The 21,111-nt window shown below is 38.7% G+C and overlaps 1 protein-coding gene across 1 annotated transcript; it reads left to right on the forward strand.

The window, feature by feature from the left end:
* The first annotated feature begins 18,207 nt into the window (after nucleotides 1–18,207).
* Nucleotides 18,208–18,663, forward strand: LOC113266778 (galectin-7-like). The gene has a single exon (XM_044389111.2). It carries the CDS (start codon nucleotides 18,208–18,210, stop codon nucleotides 18,661–18,663), a length of 456 nt encoding a protein of 151 aa, XP_044245046.2.
* Nucleotides 18,664–21,111: the final 2,448 nt, after the last annotated feature.

Raw genomic sequence — 21,111 nt, forward strand, 5'->3', positions numbered from 1 at the left:
TGGTTAAGAGTCTGACTCTTGATCTCAGCTCAAGTCTTGATCTCAGGGTTGTGAGTTCAAACTCTGTGTTGGGCTCCACGCTGGGTGTGGAGCCTACTTAAAAAAAAAGAAAAAAAGAAAAAGACAAAATATGCAAGACACAAGTAGAGCAATGTTTAGAGAGGGAATCTATCATTCTAGATGTTTATATTAGACATGCAGAAACATTTAACAGTATTGATCTAAGTTTCTATCTCAGAAGCCTTAAAACAAAAATTAAATCCAAAGTAAATCAAACAAAAGAAACAAGAAAGATTAGAGCAGAAATCAATGAAATTGAAAATGACCAACGATAGAGAAAATTTACAAAGCAAAAGTTTGTTCTTTGAAAATATTCATACAATTGATAAATTCCTGGATAGGAGACATGCTTTTTGTCTGCTTCTGGGATATGAGCAAACTTATCGAAGAAAATTGGATATCTCCATGTTCTAGATAATATACTTAACTCTGAATATTACCATGACAGCTATGGACATTAGTCTTTGCTAACAGTTTTAGGTAATATTTTGAAGGATGTGAAAATGTTTACTGTGTAAATGGTGAAAGTAAGCATATTCTCAGTCTCCATGCAAAGATATCAAATTATGTTATGTTCACAGTTTATGAAACCTTATCCAAAACTTGGAAATAAAGCCAAAAGAGTACAGACATATTTTCAATGTCATACTGGATCATTATTTAATTTAAAAAATGAGGATTATTTAATTCTTTAAGAAAATTAAACTGGCACTTTTACCTGTGCTTTATTATTCTTTTTACTATTTGATGAGAGCCCAGACACTGTGAAATTCATATTATCTTATAGATTTCTGTGTGATAGAAAAGTGAACTTCCAAAATTGTGTTGTGTTTTTTTGTTTCTTACTGTGAAGTAACTGGTTTTATATCTAACCTAGCAATTTTATTCTAACATTACTTTACTAAAATGCCTATAAATAATCATTTCTCAGAATGTTTTTTGAATTAGCTTTAACATTTTACTTGCTAATGTTAGGAGACAATTCTCCATGGGTCTCTCACATATCTGTGTGTCTTATGAGTAGAGGTACTAACTGCCTTTGTTCTGAATTATCTTTCCAAGAATGTTTATACAGCAAACAGCCTTGGATGATACACTGATTTGCTTCCAGAACAAAGCACAGTTTTGCTTACAGCCTTGTGAGGTAGAGATAGTTCTCCCTCCTGAGTTGGGAGTCAGGCATGCTCAGTGTGCATTACCTAAGCTCAGAGTTCCTCTCGAATGCAACCCACTACATGTGCAGGTATCAGCTGTCCTTCATATCACTGTGTAGAAATTGTGGTTTGAAGAACGGTGCCAAGCATGCCTATGCTCATGCTGCTTGCTATTCCATAAATAATACATTTCTTTCTGCTTCTGACCCAGGGATCTTGCATCTTCTGGCATCCATGAGTCAACTGCAGGTAACTTTTTTGCTTGCAAATAGGATAAAATCTCAGACCCCTCACAATTCTTGACAGGTTCTTTATTATTTAAAAAATTGGACAAAAGGAGTGCATGGCTGGCTTAGTGGGTAAAGCATGTGACTCTTCATCTCAGAATCATGAGTTCAAGCCCCAGGTCGAGTGTGGAGATTACTATTTAAAAAAAGAAAAAGAAATAAAATAAAAAATTAAACAAAATATTTGACTTGTGTTCATTCTATATTCATATGAGAATTGTGTTTCAATTCTTTGAACATTGTACATGTTGATGGTCATCCATGAGACACTCAAGTGGACTTATCTGCTAGATTCAATAGAATGGCACCCCCCAAGAAGTGTGCTCTTATGAGCTGTTTAGCCAAGCCATGTTTTTCTTGGTTCCTGTAGGGTTTCCCAGTCAACTGTGGAAATTTATCTTTGCTGACTCACAGTTTCTACAGTTTTTGTTTTGTTTTGTTTTGTTTTTTCTTTCTTTCTCTCTCTTTTTTTCCCCTCCTGAGTTTTGTTTTGGTCAAGCCTGTTGGTTGCTTTCTACAACCAAGAGCAGGGGGGAGTGGTGTGGTTGGCTGTCTTGACTGTGCAGTCAGTTGAGCACCTTGTGTGTACATGAATTTAATTTGTGTGTGGCCAATAAATGTTTCCTAACAGATTGCAACAATGACTGGTAGCCTGTTTGTATGGTCTTGCCATTTAGTAATCTGCAAGGAATGATGGAGATCTGTTCTTTGTCAGGTAAGAGACAACAGAGAATCTGGCTTGCTTTTCTGTTTGACTATTTGTGAACCCATATCAATTAAGAAAATATTTTTCTGTTCACTGGAGAGAATAGCCCTTTGGTATCTGAACTGTGGAGTTATTGTTCTCTGTGTTTACTTTTACTTGAGGTTGTAGACCTAAAGCTGCAAGCTCTCTCTGTGTTTTTGTGACTGAGGAAAGCTTTTAGCTTTTTTGGGGGTGATTTCAAATATTTTCCTATCTCTAGAGGGTATTAATAAATTAGATTGTAAAGTCTTACAAAAGAAAAGAGCTCTGTTCTGATTGGTTTATACAAGTTAATAAGTCAATCCATTACAACCCATTACAATAGTATGATATAGCTAATGGTCCCAGAATCTCTAGAAATTAAAGAAACTAAATTTTAATATTTTATATATGTTAGTCTTTCTAAAAAACCCTTTCTAGAGGAACTTAGTTCAGAAGCACTTTTATATAAGAATCCAAATCCACATTATCAAGGTGAAATCTTGAACAAATCAGACTAGAGCTATAATTTTGGGTTTCTCCACTTTGGCACTACTGATGTTTTGGGCCAGAAAAATATCAATTTAAAAGATTAAACTCTTTCAAAAGACATCTCTCATTACATTTTCATTTAAACAGTTTTATTTGTTTTTTTAATCCTAAAAAAATTTGTGGAAACAAAGATTACGTACTGGATCCATGGAAATAATGCAGAAAATCTTAAATATTTACACGATGAAAAATTAAACTCCTCTTCTACTAAAATATTCGGCTAAAGATTCTTACATGTTAATAAAATTAGTAAGAAGACAATATTGATTTTAAACTATAATTACTCTAATTTGTCCAAAGAATTATCTATTTAAGAAAAATATCTTTTCCTGATTTTTCAAGTACAAATAAATCTCTGTATTAAAATATCAAAAAATTTAAAGACTGGAGTTTTGCCAAAAGTTCCCAGTGTTGAATTTTTCTTTCTAGCTGGGAACCATGTCTATTACTCAGATTCACAGTTAACTTTTTTTCTGAGTTTCACTCTTGGCAAGGGAAAACATACAAAAGAAGCACACACAATTTAATATTTCCCCTGCCCTCCCCCTTTTTTGGAAAGTCTTCACTTTATATCTCCACTAGATATTCCTGGAATTTATACATAATGACAGAGCATGTACATGAACAAATCCATTTCCAAATTTCCAAAGGTAAAAATAAATAAATAAAAGGAAAGGAAGGGGGAAAGAAGCAGGAGGAAGCCAACTTAAAACAGTTATTCTATAAACAGTTATATTATAAATTTCACTGTAAAAGACAAATTACCTATAAACTCTACAGTGAAGGAAGAAAGGTTAGATGAAACAAACCCATATTCATACCAGAGAAAAACATTTCAGCCTTTTGAAACAATAACTAGGGTCTTTAATGATTCAATCAAACCATATGATTAAAAAGTTGGTACTTACTAACCCCAAAGTAGGAAAATCTGAGAAGGTGATCTCTTATGATAAAAAGTGACCTCATTCTGACAAACAAGGCAGAGAATCTCCTCCCAAGGTTTTCTTCCTATTTGTTCTAAATTGTCCCTGAAATGACTCTTCCAGTCCATGTCAGAAATATCGCAAACTGGCCACAGTATTTCTAAATTCTCCTTGGTGAAATTAGACCAGTTAGAGAAATATGCACCTGAACGAAGGTGTGAAGGCAGCACAGACATGGCCCAAGGTGTGAAAAGAGGAGGACCCCAAGATTCCTGCAACACTTGTAAGCATCTGGCTGATCAGCCAGTCTCACAGCATTGAGGCTTCCAGCTCCAAGCAAAAGAAACTAGATTAAGTAATTATCAAAGAAACAGAGGCAAGACTGAGGAAATATCTTAGTAGGTTTGAATAGGTGGCCCACGGCAAAATGGGTCCAATAAGGATGCTGGTCTGATGGGCCCTTCTGAACCTGTCAGTCCTCCAGAATGGATGGAGAGACAGACTATTGAAGCTACACTCATCTTTTCCCCTCCAAACGTTCTCTTATGGACTCACAACAAAGAATGACAAGCACAAAAAAGAACCAAGACATTATGTTATTGATAACAAACCAGCTTTCCCTCTAGATGTAACAGTTTTCAAATCTGATTCCTGAGAGGAATCCTCATTCCCAGAACACAAAATAAACTGTTTTAGAGAGGACTTCACATAAATCTGTTGGACTTGAGCACCAAGGCAGAACCTACCTGACCAGTTTAGTGGGAGAGACCCCTGAACAGGAAGTTCAAGCCTCAAGGATGTATGTGGTTTCAGAGCTGAGGGCCTCAGGCTGTGTCAGCCAGGGGCTCTCCATCAGATCTTCTCATGGTCTCCAAGAATGTCAATGTCAGTTCCCCAAAAGAACATCAGAAAAGCATGTTGATCAAGCAAAGCTAAAGTTTATTAGACTTGCTTTAATAAGGGCACCTTCAAAGTCTTAATAGTGTCTCAGAAGGGAGATTTCAAGAAATAGTATTTGTAGGGTTTAGGTGGCTGGGTTTATGAGGTTTCACGCAAGTCTTTCATGGAAGGTAACTGACTGTGATAGTTTTGACACAATAATTTCGGATTGGTGGACACAGCAAGATGTTAAAATGATTAAACCCTTGAAGGGGAAGCAAGATGCTTGTCCAAGCCAGCTACCTACTGTTCTAATAGGAGAGTTGTTTATCCAAATGAGCCAAGTATTTGCCTGGACAAAATTAGTCTGCAGAAATGCCCTGAACAAATAGTAAAATATACTGATTTATAGTCTTATCTCCCTGCACCAGAGTTCTCCGGAACAAACAGTTGTGTCATGCTGGCACAGGGGGTCGGAATTCTCTGAACCTTTATATTCTGAGACCTCTGCTACAGCTTGTCCAGGGATATACCTCAAAGCAGTATTGCCTTAAGATGATTTCCCACATAAAAATCAATTAATATTTTTCAGGGGAAGAATTTTCTTCTGTTTCCATAGAACATACCCTTTATTTAGAATGATATATTATCTTTCGTTGATTTGGTAATATTTCTGTTTCTGTTTTCTGGCAAGGGAATACTGGTTGTTAATCCATTAAAGTTAAAAAAAGTTTCAGCAGGGTTTGGATCTCAGATTCTTTCAGGCTTCCTGAGTACACTGGCCTATCCTTCCTTAACCTGCTCCCATTTGTAACTAGCAAAAATTCATCAAACTTCTAAGGTTAGTAACCACTTCTTCTGACTTTAATACCTTGCAGTTATTTACATAAAAATTAGGTTAAGAAAAATTAGCAGCTTGCCCTTATGACCCTTTTGTAAAGCAAACCATTCGGACATTTTCCTTCTAACATGACTGGTAAATCAAAAAATAAGATTACAGATGACAGTATCCATCCAGTTACTTCGTAATAGGAACTAAAGCAGAAATTTGGAATAAAGCAAAAATGTCTTTGTTGGTTGTCATTGAGTGAAGCAGTCTGCATTGGAAGCCTAATGTACATATTTCACTGCTTACATTTATTAAAACAGAAATTAAAACATGATTTGACTCAGTAAATATTAAAACATTTCTGTAACCCATCCAAAAAGAACTTTTTAGTTTGATAAGCCAGAATAAGAGGCATAAATGGATAGGCAATATAGGGGCGCCTGGGTGGCACAGCGGTTAAGCGTCTGCCTTCGGCTCAGGGCGTGATCCCGGCGTTGTGGGATCGAGCCCCACATCAGGCTCCTCCGCTATGAGCCTGCTTCTTCCTCTCCCACTCCCCCTGCTTGTGTTTCCTCTCTCGCTGGCTGTCTCTATCTCTGTCGGATAAATAAATAAAATCTTTAAAAAAAATAAAAAATAAATACAGATCCATACAGAAAATGATCCTGCACGTGTAAGTTTCAGTAGAAAGATCTTAAAAGTCAAGAGTGCGCCAGAGGACTAGCAAGATGGCGGAGGAGTAGGAGACCTATATTTCGTCTGGTCCCAGGAATTCAGCCAGATAGTTATCAAACCATTCTGAACAGCTACGAACTCAACAGGAGATCAAAGAAAAGGATAGCAGCAACTCTATGAACAGAAAAGCGACCACTCTCTGGAAGGTAGGATGTGCGGAGAAGTGAATCCCAGGCGATATATGGGAAGATAGACCGCGGGGGGAGGGAGCAGCTGTCAGCCGGCTACCGGCCAGTGCTAGAGCCTCAGAACACCAAATGAGACCTTTTAGAAGTCGGCTTGGGTGAGGGATGTCACTCAGGAAGCTAAGCGGGGGGGGGGGGGTGGAACACTCTCTGGGACAGTGTGGTCTCAGGACTCTCCGGATCACACAAAGACTGAGGGGGCCTCAGTGCAGCAGAGCTCCCAGGTATCTGTGGCGCGGGGAAGCAGGCTGCAAAGAGGGAGCAGAGGAGTGGGCTCTCACCTCAGGGTTGCCATAAACCGTGGCCCACAGCATAGCTGGGCCACAGCATTTCAAGCGGCAGATACAGGGAGACTCTCCTTCCTCCCCCGGGAGGAACGGCATGGGAGCACGCGGCAGGAATCTGCTGGGTTTGGAGACTCCTAACAGGGCCATATGCCAGAGACAGAAACGCTTGATCACAGTCCAGGTGAGCATGGAGTGCGGCCGGAGACGAGGGAGTCAGGAGTGATTGACTGCTTTTATCTGTGGGTGCACTGAGGAGTGGGGCCCGGAGCTCTCGTATCCTCCGACTGGGGAGATCAGGAGGCCGCCATTTTCATTCTCATCCTCTAAAGCTGTACGGAAAGCCTTAAGGGAACAAAAGTTACTGAGAGCAAACCCAAGCAGATGACTTAGCCTGGCCCCTGGCAAGGGTGGTGCAGTTCTGTCTGGGGCAAAGACACTTGAGGATCACTGCGACAGGCCCCTCCCCCAGAAGATCAGCAAGCACATCCAGCCAAGACCAAGTTTACCGATCGATGAGAACTGCAAAACTCTGGCGCTAGGAGAATACAGCACATAGAATTTGTGTCTTTTTCCCCATGATTCTTTTGTCTTTCAAAGTTAATTTTTTAATTTTCTTTATTTTTTTCTTTTTCTATTTCTTTTTTTAAGTTTTTCTTCTTTCTTTTTGCAACCAACTTCTTATCAACTCCTTTATAAAAATCTTTTTTAATTTTCATTTTTACAGTCATATTGTATCCCTTCATTGTATTTAAACTAATTTTTTGTATATATATGTTTTTCTCTCTTTAAAATTTTGGGAGGCAGTTTCTTTTAACAACCAAAATACACCCAAAATCTAGTGTGTGGCTCTGTTCTATTCACCAGCCTGATCATATTCTTTTCTTTTTTTTTTTTTTTTCCCTTTTCCCCCCTGGTTTTGGGTCTCTTCTGATTTGTTTAGTGTATATTTTTCTGGGGTTGTTGTTATCCTTTTAGCATTTTGTTCTCTCATTCATCTATTCTTCTCTGGACAAAATGACGAAATGGAAAAACTCACCTCAAAAAAAAGAACAAGAGGCAGTACCGACTGCCAGAAACCTAATCAACACAAACATTTGTAAGATGTCAGAACTAGAGTTCAGAATGATGATTATTAAGATACTAGCTAGGCTTGAAAAAAGTGTAGAAAACACTAGAGAATCCCTTTCTGGAGAAATAAAATCTAACCAAGTCGAAATCAAAAAGGCTATTAATGAGATGCAATAAAAGATGGAGGCTCTAACTCCTAGGATAAATGAGGCAGAAGAGAGAATTAGTGATATAGAAGACAAAATGATGGAGAATAAAGAAGCTGAGGAAAAGAGAGATAAACAACTACTGGATCATGAGGGGAGAATTTGAGAGATAAGTCATACCATAAAGTGAAACAATAGTAGAATAATTGGGATCCCAGAAGAAGAAGAGGGAGAGGGCAGAAGGTATACTGGAGCAAATTATAGCGGAGAACTTCCCTAATTTGGGGAAGGAAACAGGTATCAAAATCCAGGCAGCACAGAGAACCCCCCCGAACATCAGTAAAAATAGGTCAACGCCCCAACATCTAATAGTAAAACTTACAAATCTCAGAGACAAAGAGAAGATCAGAGTAGCTAGGGACAAGAGGTCTGTAAACTACAATGGTAGAAACATTAGAATGGCGGCAGACCTATCCACAGAGACCTGGCAGGCCAGAAAGGACTGGCATAATATATTCAGGGCACTAAATGAGAAAAATATGCAGCCAAGAATACTTCATCCATCTAGGATGTCATTTAAAGTAGGAGAGATAAAAAGCTTCCAGGACAAAGAAACAAAAAGAATTTGTGATCACCAAACCAGCCCTACAAGAAGTATTGAAAGAGGTCCTCTAAGCAAAGAGAGACCCTAAAAGTAACATAGACCACAAAGGAACAGAGACAATCTACAGTAACAGTCAGATTACAGACAATACAATGGCACTAAATTCATATCTTTCAGTAGTTACCCTGAATGTAGATGGGCTAAATGCCCCAATCAAAAGGCACAGGGTATCAGATTGGATAAAAAAACAAGACCCATTGATATACTGTCTGCAAGAGACTCATTTTAGACCCAAAGACACCTCCAGATTGAAAGTGAGGGGGTGGAAAAAAATTTACCATGCTAGTGGACATCAAAAGAAAGCTGGGGTGGCAATCCCTATGTCAGAAAAATTAGATTTTATTTTTTTATTTTTATTTTTTAAATATTTTATTTATTTATTTGACAGAGAGGCAGCAAGAGAGGGAACACAAGCAGGGGGTGTGGGAGAGGGAGAAGCAGACTTCCCACTGAGCAGGGAACCTGATGTGGGGCTCAATCCCAGAACACTGGGATCATGACCTGAGTCAAAGGCAGACGCTTAACGACTGAGCCACCCAGGCACCCCAGAAAAATTAGATTTTAAACCAAAGACTATAATAAGAGATGAGGAAGGACACTATATCATACTTAAAGTGTCTACCCAACAAGAAGATCTAACAACTGTAAATATTTATGTCCCTAACATGGGAGCAGCCAACTATATAAGCCAGTTAATAACAAAATAAAAAAAAATGCATCGACAATAATAAAATAATAGGAGATACTAGCACCCCCTCATTGAAATGGATAGATCATCTAAGCAAAAGATCAACAAGGAAATAAGGGCTTTAAATGACACACTGGAGCAGATGGACTTCAGATATATTCAGAACATTCCATCCCAAAGCAGCAGAATATACATTCTTCTTTAATGCACATGGAACATTCTCCAGAGTAGTTCACAAATCAGGTCTCAACTGGTGTCAAAAGATTGGGATTGTTCCTTCCATATTTTCAGACCACAATGCTTTGAAACTCCAGCTCAATCACAAGAGGAAAGTTGGAAAGAACTCAGATACATGGAAGCTAAAGAACATCATACTAAAGAATGAACGGGTCAACCAGAAATTAAAGAAGAATTTAAAAAATTCATGTAAACAAATGAAAATGAAAACACAACTGTTCAAAACCTTTGGGATGCAGCAAAGGCAGTCCTAAGAAGGAAGTCTATAGCAATACAGGCCTTTCTTAAGAAACAAGAAAGGTCTCAAATACACAACCTAACCCTACAACTAAAGGATCTGGAGAAAGAACAGCAAATAAAGCCTAAACCCTGCAGGAGAAGAGAAATAATAAAGATCAGATCAGAAATTAATGAAATAGAAACGAAAAGAACAGTAGAACAGATCAATGAAACTGGGAGCTGGTTCCTTGAAAGAATAAGATTGAGAAACTCCTGGCCAGACTTATCAAAAAGAAAAGACAAAGGACCCAAATAAATAAAATCATAAATGAGAGGAGAGATCACAACCAACACCAAAGAAATACAAACATTTATAAGAACATACTATGAGCAACTATATGCCAACAAATTAGACAATCTGGAAGAAATGGATGCATTCCTAAAGACGTATAAACTACCAAGACTGAACCAGGAAGAAATAGAAAACCTAAACAAACCTATAATCAGCAAGGAAGTTGAAGCAGTCATCAAAAATCTCCCAACAAACAAGAGCCCAGGACCAGATGGCTTCCCGGGAGAATTCTATCCAACATTTAAAGAAGTATTAATACCTATTCTTCTGAAACTTCTCCAAAAAATAGAAGTGGAAGGAAAACTTCCAAACTCATTTTATGAGGCCAGCATTACCTTGATCTCAAAACCAGAAAAAGACCCCATCAAAAAGGAGAATTGCAGACCAATATCCCTGATGAACACAGATGCAAAAATTCTCACCAAAATACTAGCCAATAGGATCCAAGAGTACATTAAAAGGATTATTCACCACGACCAAGTGGGATTTATTCGTGGGCTGCAAGATTGGTTCAACATCTGCAAATCAATCAATGTAATACACTACATTAATAAAAGAAAGGACAAGAACCATATGATCCTTTCAATAGATGCAGAAAAAAAAATTGCCGAAGTACAGTATCCTTTCTTGATTAAAACTCTTCACAGTTTAGGGATAGAGGGTACATACCTCAATATCATAAAAGCCATCTACGAAAAACCCACAACAAATATCATTCTCAATCGGGAAAAACTGAGAGCTTTACCCCTAAGGTCAGGAACACGGCAGGGATGTCCACTATCACCGCTGTTGTTCAACACAGTACTAGAAGTCCTAGCTTCAGCAATCAGAGAACAAAAAGAAATAAAAGGCATCTAAATCGGCAGAGAAGTCAAACTCGCAGTCTTTGCAGATGATATGATACTTTATGTGGAAAACCCAAGACTCCACCCCAAAATTGCTAGAACTCAAACAGGAATTCAGTAAAGTGGCAGGATATAAAATCAATGCACAGAAATCAGTTGCATTTCTATACACTAACAACGAAACAGAAGAAAGAAATTAAGGAGTTGATCACATTTATGATTGCACCCAAAACCATAAGATACCTAGGAATAATCTAACTAAAGAGGCAAAGAATCTGTACTCAGAAAACTATAGAAGACTCGTGAAAGAAATTGAGGAAGACACAAAGAAATGGAAAAACTTTACATGCTCATGAATTGGAAGAACAAATATTGTGAAAATGTCTATGCTACCTAGAGCAATCTACACATTCAATGCTATCCCTATCAAAAATACCATCAACTTTTTTCACAGAGCTGAAACAAATAATCCTAAGGTTTGTATGGAACCATAAAAGACCCCGAATAGCCAGAGGAATGTTGAAAAAGAAAACCAAAGCTGGTGGCATCACAGTGCTGGACTTCAAGCTCTATTACAAAGCTGTAATCATCAAGACAGTATAGTACTGGCACAAAAACAGACACATAGATCAGTGGAATAGAATAGAGAGCCCAGAAATGGACCCTCGACTCTATGGTCAAGTAATCTTTGACAAAGCAGGAAAGAATGTCCAATGGAAAAATGACAGTTTCTTCAACAAATGGTGTTGGAAATATTGGACAACCACATGCATAAGAATGAAACTGGACCATTTCCTTACACCACATACAAACATAGACTCAAAATGGATGGAAGACCTAAATGTGAGACAGGAATCCATCAAAATCCTAGAGGAGAACACAGGCAGCAACCTCTTTGACCTCAGCTGTAGCAACTTCTTCCTAGACACATCACCAAAGACAAGGGAAGCAAGGGCAAAAATGAACTATTGGGACTTCATCAAGATAAAAAGCTTTTGTGCAGCAAAGGAAAAGGTCAACAAAACCAAAAGAAAACCAACAGAATAGGAGAAGATATTTGCAAATGACATATCAGATAAAGGCTTAGTATCCAAAATCTATAAAGATCTTATCAAACTCTACACCCAAAGAACAAATAATCCAAACAAGAAATGGGCAGAAGATATGAACAGGTGTTTCTGCAAAGAAGACATCCAAATGGCCAGCAGACATATGAACAAGTGCTCCACATCACTCAGCATCAGGGAACTACAAATCAAAACCACAATGAGATACCACCTCACACCGGTCAGAATGGCTAAAATTAACAAGTCGGGAAATGACAGGTGTTGGTGAGGATGCAGAGAAAGGAGAACCCTCCTACACTGTTGGTGGGAATTGAAGCTGGTGCAGCCACTCTAGAAAACAGTATGGAGGTTCCTCAAAAAGTTGAAAATAGAGCTACCCTATGACCCAGGAATTGCACTACTGGGTATTTGCCCCCAAAATACAAATGTAGTGATCCAAAGGGGCACCTGCATGCCAGTGTTTAAAGCAGCAATGTCCACAATAGCCAAACTATGGAAAGAGCCTAGATGTCCATCGGCAGATGAATGGATAAAGAAGAGGTGGTATATGTATACAATGGAATATTATGCAGCCATCAAAAAATTGAAATCTTGCCATTTGCAATGACATGGATGGAACTAGAGGGTATTATGCTAAGCAAAATAAGTCAATCAGAGAGAGACAATTATCATATGATCTCACTGATATGTGGAATTTGAGAAACATGGCAGAGGATCATAAGGGAAGAGAGGAAAAAATGAAACAAGACGAAACCAGAGAGGGAGACAAACCATAAGAGACTCTTAATCTCAGGAAAGAAACCGAGTGTTGCTGGAGTGGAGGGAGGTGGGAGGGATGGGGTCGCTGAGTGATGGACATTGGGGAGGATATTTGCTATTGTGAGTGCTGTGAATTGATAAGACTGATGAATCACCTGTACCCCAAAACAGACAATACATTATATGTTAATAAAAAAATAAAAATAAAAAATTCAAAAAAAAAAGAGTGCAGAAACCAGACAAACCTATGGTGATACCTGGCTTTTAAAGTTTATTTTATAAATATCCTCTAATATTTATGAAAATTACAGTCCTAGAAGATAGAACACGAAAAGAATGGAAGATATGGTCAAGTCAAAGATTTTTGAAGGTGAACAGGAAGATATTTAAATATCTTAGGAGACAAAGAAGTGAGAATCCAACCGAGATGATACAGCAAGGGACAACAATCCTGGCGGGCCTGAGTACTTCTAGAAGACAAGGTCAGGCATGTCCTGAGCCATGTCGGTAAACTGTTCCTGACAGTCAGCACTTAACGCACACAATTGTTAACTGAAACCTATACCTCATTATATTAAATGGAAAACTTTTAATATGTTAGCCATCAACTCAATGCCTCCAACCAGTTTCTTAAAATACAGGAAACCAATGCATATGAGTAACAGGCTCTATTATTAGAATGTGAAGTTATTATAACTAAATGTTGTATCATATACGGTAATGGCACAATGCCTCTCTTTACACCACAGACATCCTAAGAGTCACATCTCTTCTGTTGGCAATACGTTACGCTTGTGAAGGCTTCTGTATGGACCCTGTCATTCTGTCAGTTGTATTTGGATCTCAACACAAGGTTTTTTCCCCTCATCATTTTAATAAAAAAATATTGCATTGAGCTTTGGGGACATAAATATATATTTCCCCCCACATAAACACCAGCCTAAAATATTGTTTTGAGAGAGAATTTTCAGGGTATTAAAATCCAGGAGGCATCCTAGTGGAAAGATCTTAACCGAGGAGAGAATAGGCAGCTTATGTCTATATTAGGAAATCTGTGACTTATTTGTGACTTAAATTCATGGACATGAACCCTGTAAAACTCTTCTCCATCCTCCTTTAAAGATACAGTGGTTATAACTAAGACTAAATTTGTCACTGTTGTCATTAAGAATTATTCTAGAATAATTCTGCCTGAAAAAGGAAGGAAATGCTGACACACGCTACAATATGGATGAACCTTCAGGACATTACGCTAAGTGAAATAAGCCAGTTACACAAAGACAAATAGTCTGTACTCTCCTGCTTATATGAGGTATCTAAAGCAGTCAAATCCTTTGCAAGAGAAAGTAAATTGTGGTTGCCAATGGTGGGGGAGGGGAGAAATGGGGAATTGTTTAACAGATAGAGGTTTAGCTTTTTCAAAATGAAAAGGTTGTGGAGATTGGTTGCATGAGCATGTGAATATGCTTAACACTTCTGTAATATACACATAGAAATGGTGAAGATGGTTAAGTTTTATGTTATGCATTTTTTACTGCAATAAAAAAGAACAAAAGAGGGGGAGAAAGAATCATTCCAGAACTTCACCTTATTCAGAAGTCATCTCCAAAATTTTTTTGGTATTACATAAATATCTCTTTAGTGATGAAGCATCTTTTCACCCAGGAAGAATAAGAAGTATGTATAAAAATCTTAAGAAAATAAAATCCGGGGTGCCTGGGTAGTTCAGATGGTTGGGCATCTGCCTTCTGCTCAGGTCCTGATATCCAGGTCCTGGGGTCAAGCCCCACATCAGGCTCCCAGCTTGGCAGGGAGTCTGCTTCTTCTTCTTCCTCTGTGTCTCTCCCTGCTTGTGCTCTCTCTGTCTCTCAGTCTCTCAAATAAATAAATAAATCTTTAAAAAAAAAGAAAAAAGAAAATCCATAGTGTTAATATTTTGCATTAAGGAATCTTGAGTATTTGCTACTGTATTTTATCATAATGTTTGCTTATTAGCCTTGTAATTCCATTTTCTAAAGTGTATCTGTGCAGTTATTTAGGTTTATGACATTAAATTCTATTCTTATTAAATTTATGTACATTCTTGAAAAATTTAAGATAATGTATTTATAAGTTTAGTTTATGAGACCATAGAGTTAAGTAGTCAGGTAGACTGTTTAAGTTAGATGATTGTATTGCTGAAAAGAAAATTGAACATTTTAATGTGAAATGTTAAACATAAAAGGAAATTTAATAAGTCGAGATATTTAAGGGATTTTAATAAGGTTCTAAAATCCCCCTTAAAAGCAATTGTAAATGTTTGCTAAACTTTTTTTTTTTTTAATTCACGGTATAAGGTAAATTAAAAGCTTAAGAAAGAATCAAGTGAATAAAATAGTCATTTAAAAAGAAACCTAAGTAAATGGCCTTTTCCACACAGAAAAGCTGTTCTTGAGGGCATAGAAAACTCACTTTCAATAAAAAAAATCTCACTTTCATTCTGATAATAATATTTACTGTAAAGAAGAGAGCTGGGTTGCAGCAAGCTCACAACTAGTTGTTAATCACCACTGACAAAGTGTGAGCAAGTCAGGTATCCTTTAGAATAGAAATAGAACTACATTCCACGATTGCAGAGACCCACCGCTAAAAATGTAGATGTGGAGTATTTGTCTTCCTATTTGAACCATATTGAACCCTTCTTGGTAATTTTTAACCTCAGAGCTTTTACTCAGTTCTTTATTCATTAACTGCCTCACCAGCAGGCAATCTGTGAGTTGCAGGGTCAGCCTGAACCTGTGGGGCCAAGACTACCAGGAGCCTTGATAATGAGGAAGCTAATTCTCTCTTCCTCCCCGGGACAGAGTAACTTAGAATTCTGCTCAGGTGCAAAAGCAGTTTGAAACTGACTATGTCTCTGGTTCTCAAAGATTTTCTCACAATCAAAAATAGATTTTCTTTGCTTTTTAAGTAATCTGCAAAGCACCCTGCTCGGTAACATGTACATTTAATAATTTGGGGGGAAGATAATAAGGATGACCTGGTGTGATACCATTTTAATGAGCAAGTTTCTCTCTGAGCTCTGGGCTTTGGTGAATCAGAGGCACATTTTTAAATGACTCAAAATCACTTATTGATCACCCTCTGTGTGTAGATGACTGTGTTCGTATTATTGACAATTTAAAAGAATAACAAAAGGAGAAGCCTTGGACTTCAAAGAGTTTCTAACAGCCATTTTGGAATATGGAACACTTCTGGGCAGGCAAGGCCAGGGCAGCATGCTGTAGCCATATGTCAGCTTCAGGGCACTGGGTCACACAGCGGGATAAGAGGAAAGGAAATGAGAACCAGAAGTAGCCTATAAAAATGAAAGTGCCTCCAAAGAAATCCCCAGACCAATGGTCCAATGGAACATGTCGAGTAGGGGCAGGAGAAATCCATCTGAAATTATACCTCTTATAACCACAAGACCTGCTCCAACTATCAGTTCAACGAACATTTTTCAGATTAAAAAAAAAAAAAATCACCGCTCTCCTTGAGAGACTGAAAATACAAATGGACAATGTCAGACTATATATATGACAATACAACTCCGCCCACAACCTCTGCAGCAATCAGCCCCAAATGATCAGGACTTGGTCAGTGACTGCCAGATTCCTCTAATGATTGCCCAGCATCCAACTCAGGGCCGACCAGAGAAAGCCAGGTCAATTTCCCAAATCAGTCATGTTGGATGCCCCACTTCTAGCTAGCCCCTCTCACTTTCCCATGCCAACAACCTCTAATCAGAGCATTGCTGAGGCCTACCCCATCTTTTTTTTTTTTTTTTTCTAGTTATTAAGCTTCCTTGCCTTGGAGTATCTGCCAAAGGCAAGCAAAGGTGCCTGACCCTACCTCCCATCCCCACCCATAGCAAGCTCTGAATATAGTCTTTCAAAATTCTTATTTGGGTGGTACTCATTTATTTCCACAGTTTTACTGGGAGCCTCACCTAGATATGATCTGCACTGCCTGTTGCCATGGAACCCAGCCTTTGACCAGTTGCATTACTCATGGTGCCTTGCAGCTCTTGGCCTGTGGAGACCCGGCCCACATGGTAAGTCAGCACCCGTCTGAACTCTGCTGTCTTCGCACTGAGTTCCCTGGCTGTTTATCCTCCGTTTGACAGACAGACTTTGTTATTGGTTCCCGTTTGTTTGGCATTCTTAGTGGAATCAGATCACTTTTTTTGCATCTGTTTTGCTGTGTTTTGTGCTTCTGCTCTGGGTTGTACTGCCTGGAAGTGTTTGTTGGAAGAAGGAGACTCACAGGTGAAAACATAAGCCCAGGCCCTATAAGCCTGTGGCTCCAGCTCACCTCACAGAGTTGTGATTTTCCTGTTCTTACTGGACAAGTGTCCATTTGGACAAACTCTGCAGAGGATCACCAAAAACCAGCAATTTCCCCTTCTGTCTTAACCTCTGGTCTTGAAAGCTTGCCTTTGATCCAGAGAGAGTGTTTCCTCTGCTTTTATCCTGCGGGATTGGGGGGGTTGAAGGGGTACAGATCAGTGGCTGTACAGTTGAAGGCCAGCCTTCAGGTTAGAGACCTGAAATATTGAGTGCAGAGCATCACATCTCTATTGACCACTGCCAGCTCTCATGGAGTCCTCTAAGCCAAAACCTTCCCCTTTCGGGAGCCATGTCTTCCTACGTATTCGCATCGCAATCCTAACTGTTGCACAAATCTTTCAAAATGGTGTAATGGGGCCTTCAATGGCTATGCTGGGGGAACATCTAATGTGAACAATACCGTGTGAAAGGCACCTGAGAAAAGAGAGGGAATATGATTTCTTGGGTCTAAAGAGCAACACGTTTTGACTGGTATGCAGAGACCTAAATGAAATTCTGAATAAAAAATTTACCGAAAGAACCTTTGGCTAAAAACAAGGAGCAATTTAAGGGGCGCCTGGGTGGCACAACAGTTAAGCGTCTGCCTTAGGCTCAGGGCGTGATCCCGGCGTGATGGGATCGAGCCCCACATCAGGCTCCTCCGCTGTGAGCCTGCTTCTTCCTCTCCCACTCCCCCAGCTTGTGTTCCCTCTCTCGCTGGCTGTCTCTATCTCTGTCGAATAAATAAATACAATCTTAAAAAAAAAACAAACAGGGAGCAATTTAACACATTTAAGCAAAAACCAACTGGGCTCAAAATTTCCCTCCTTGTCCTCCAGCTGTCTCCTTATAGCCAGCTCTCACTTTTCTTATCCTCTGATCTCTCCTTCTGCACTTTCCTGGACTCCTTCCTCTTCTTTCTACGGTCCAGGATTTCCCTAAACCCAAACAAGACTGATAGCTATTCGTAGATGACTTATTTCAGGCACATATAACCCAGGGTTACCTGGCTTATATGTACACCTACCTGTTGATCAGAACCTCAGACACTAAATTCTGGATGACAAACGTTGGTTGGATCAACTCAGAAACCTACAAGATCCCTTTTTTGACCATAAATCTGAGAGTCAGAAAAAGGCTCGAAAATGAGGTTAAAGTCTCCTAAAACCATGCCTGAAATATTTCCAATAAAAATTGAATGGACACCACCATTGCCTGTTCTGCTGTCCCAGCCAAAGCAGAGAGTTCTAATGTGCCCCACAAGACCTCGCTGCCCAGGGGCATCCCAGTCAGCACTGTGATGAGAGTTTGTGGTGTTGTCCGGAACAAGGCTGGCAGGTTCCATGTGAACCTGCCATGGGGCAAGGGGCAGGAGGCTGAGGCTGCCCTGCATTTCAGTCCCCACCTGGACCAATCTATGGTGGCATTCAACACCCTGGAGCAGGGCACCTGGGGCCGAGAGGAGCATGGCTCAGGCATTTCCTTCCAGCATGAGCAGCCCTTCGAAGTGTTCCTTGTCGCCACTGAAGAATGGTTCAAGGCGGTGATCAGTGACTCCAAGTATCACCACTTCTGCTACCAATTCCTGCCTGGGTGCGTGTGCCTTTTGGAGGTGGGCAGGGACCTGCAGCTAGAGGCCCCAGAGATCTTCTGAGACATCTCAGGAGGGCGGGTGGGATGGGGTACCTGGCATTGAATGGCAAATGAAATTTCAGCGCACATTACAAAAAAAAAAAAAAAAAAGGAAATATGTGTGTGTGTGTGTATACACACATACACATATACACATATGTGTATATATATATATGTTATGTGTGTATATAATGTGTGTGTGTATATATATTTTTGGATATATCCATATTTGGATATGGAAACAGAGAAAAACCTGAAATTATAGGAAGAGGTCCTTGATCAAGGTTTAAAAGATCTAAGTTTCCCTTTTGATTTAGTTCTGCTACAATATGTAGATGATGTCATACTTTATTCAGAGGAACGAGGAAGCCTGTGGAACAGATCACCTGCTCTCAGCCATAGCAAAAAAGAGACATAAAGTTTCAAAAGATGTTACAATTTTACCAAAATACCCCTAATTATTTAAGGCATGGCCTAATTAAAAAGGAACAAGTCTTTCCTAATAGACTAAAGACAATCCAAATGTGTCCTGTATCCATTGAGGGGATTTCTAAGTTTAACTGGATATTACAGACATTTGGTGCCAAATCTTTCTGAGCTTATAACACCTCTTCATGAATTGAAGATTTTTCAATACAGTTGACTATAGAGGTGACTGAACAACCCCCAATTTTTTAAGATCTAGATCTCTTAGCCGTCCCTGAATTGGTCAACCTCTCACAAGTGAGAAAATTACCAAAGGTTGGCAGGAAAGGAGACTGGGAGACCAAATATCAAACTGACAATGTCCAGACCATAAGTGTAATCCAATTCTGACCCATGATGTCTGCTGCAATCAGCCCAGAAGGATCAGAACTTAGTCAGTGACAACCGGGTTCCCTAATTTTTGCCCTCGGTTCCAAGTCAGGATGAACTAGAGACAGTTGATTAATCTCCCCCAAACCAGTCAAATGAGATGCCCCATTTCTAGTTAGCCCTTTTTTCCACCATTTATATTCTCCCGTCTGCCTTTGAGTCTCTGCCAAATGCAAGTGATGGAGGCTGACTGCCTTGATATAGCAAAGTGAGTAAATAACTGCTGTCTAGTCTCGCTTGGGTTGTCTTCGTTCATTCCACATCCTCCATTCAGTTTTCCCGTTTGAAAAATTTTGGTTTCTAGCTGTGAAAAGTTCATGAGCACCAGTCACACCCAGAGCCACTATAAAGATTATGCTACTTGATCCCGAACCAGAGACAACACATCTGAGTAAAAATGCCATTTTGTCTTACTCTAAAAAATATATATGTATGTATATGTATGCATAGAGACACGTAATCATTTATATGTGCTCAAAGCTATCCAAAAATAATGGAAATCTCAAATTCAGTGGTTTTTGAGGTCAAGCTAACTCATCCATGCTTGCCTGTCTTTAATAAAACCAGGATATGGTCATCCCACTTTCCAAGACACCTATGAAAACTAACCCTATAACCATAGATATAGATACTGAATAGTAAATTGCCAGTGACTTCCCAGTCATCTCCACTAGCTGGTCTATTAAGAGGGTTGCTGGTAAGAAAAGAAGCTTGGGGAACACATTTTCCAGTCACATGGTATTATAGAAATGTCAAAATTACACTCAAACACCAGTCAGCCCTGTAGGAGATTTAACATATCTCCACATGTGATAGAAAATTATCTGAGAACCAGAAATAAGCATAAGTGAGTAGAGTGTGTTCTTTAAGCACAGTGTTGGCTTGCAGCTCTGATTAACTTCCTATTGCCTGCAGTATTTTACAACTCTGTAGGGACAGAAATTAACATGCAGACTTTTGTCCAGTGGAGATATAAATAACTTCTACCCTGTATTATTTATTGTCCTGTAAAATATAAACCAGGAATCTAATACTAATATTCTTTCATTAAATTACCTCTAGATTCCTGGCTCCTTAAATGCTCTCTGAACTAGATTTAGCATCTTACTGATTCCCTCATTAACCGATGAGTTGAACAAAATCTTTGACATATGTTCATTTGATATTTTCATGAGACATGATTTCACCTTTTTGAAAATTATCCAGTAACCATTAAAAATTTAAGCTCTTAGAGGAAAGATATATGACTTTTTCTCTTTAAATATTATAATATGTTAATATATAATAATAGCTATCCTATTGAATCAACCTTGCATTCCTGAGATATCATACATATGATATTGTGATAACAAATTTTATTTGCAAATGTTTGTATATAGAATATTTACATTTATAATTATTAACAAATAATGTTCAGCAAAAGCAAAAATCATGACACTTGTACAAATGTAAAAATATGCATGTTGAAGAATTTTTTAAATTACTTCCATATGAGAGAACCAAACAGATGTTATAATCAGTTCATAGAAATAACAGGAAAAATAATATGGAGTAAAGGAATGTTGAGAGGAATTGCAAATGGAGGCAAAACTATTTTTCTCAGAGAGGGGAGGAA

This window comes from Ursus arctos, unplaced genomic scaffold (assembly GCF_023065955.2).
Source record: "Ursus arctos isolate Adak ecotype North America unplaced genomic scaffold, UrsArc2.0 scaffold_3, whole genome shotgun sequence".
In the NCBI taxonomy this organism is placed as follows: domain Eukaryota; kingdom Metazoa; phylum Chordata; class Mammalia; order Carnivora; family Ursidae; genus Ursus; species Ursus arctos.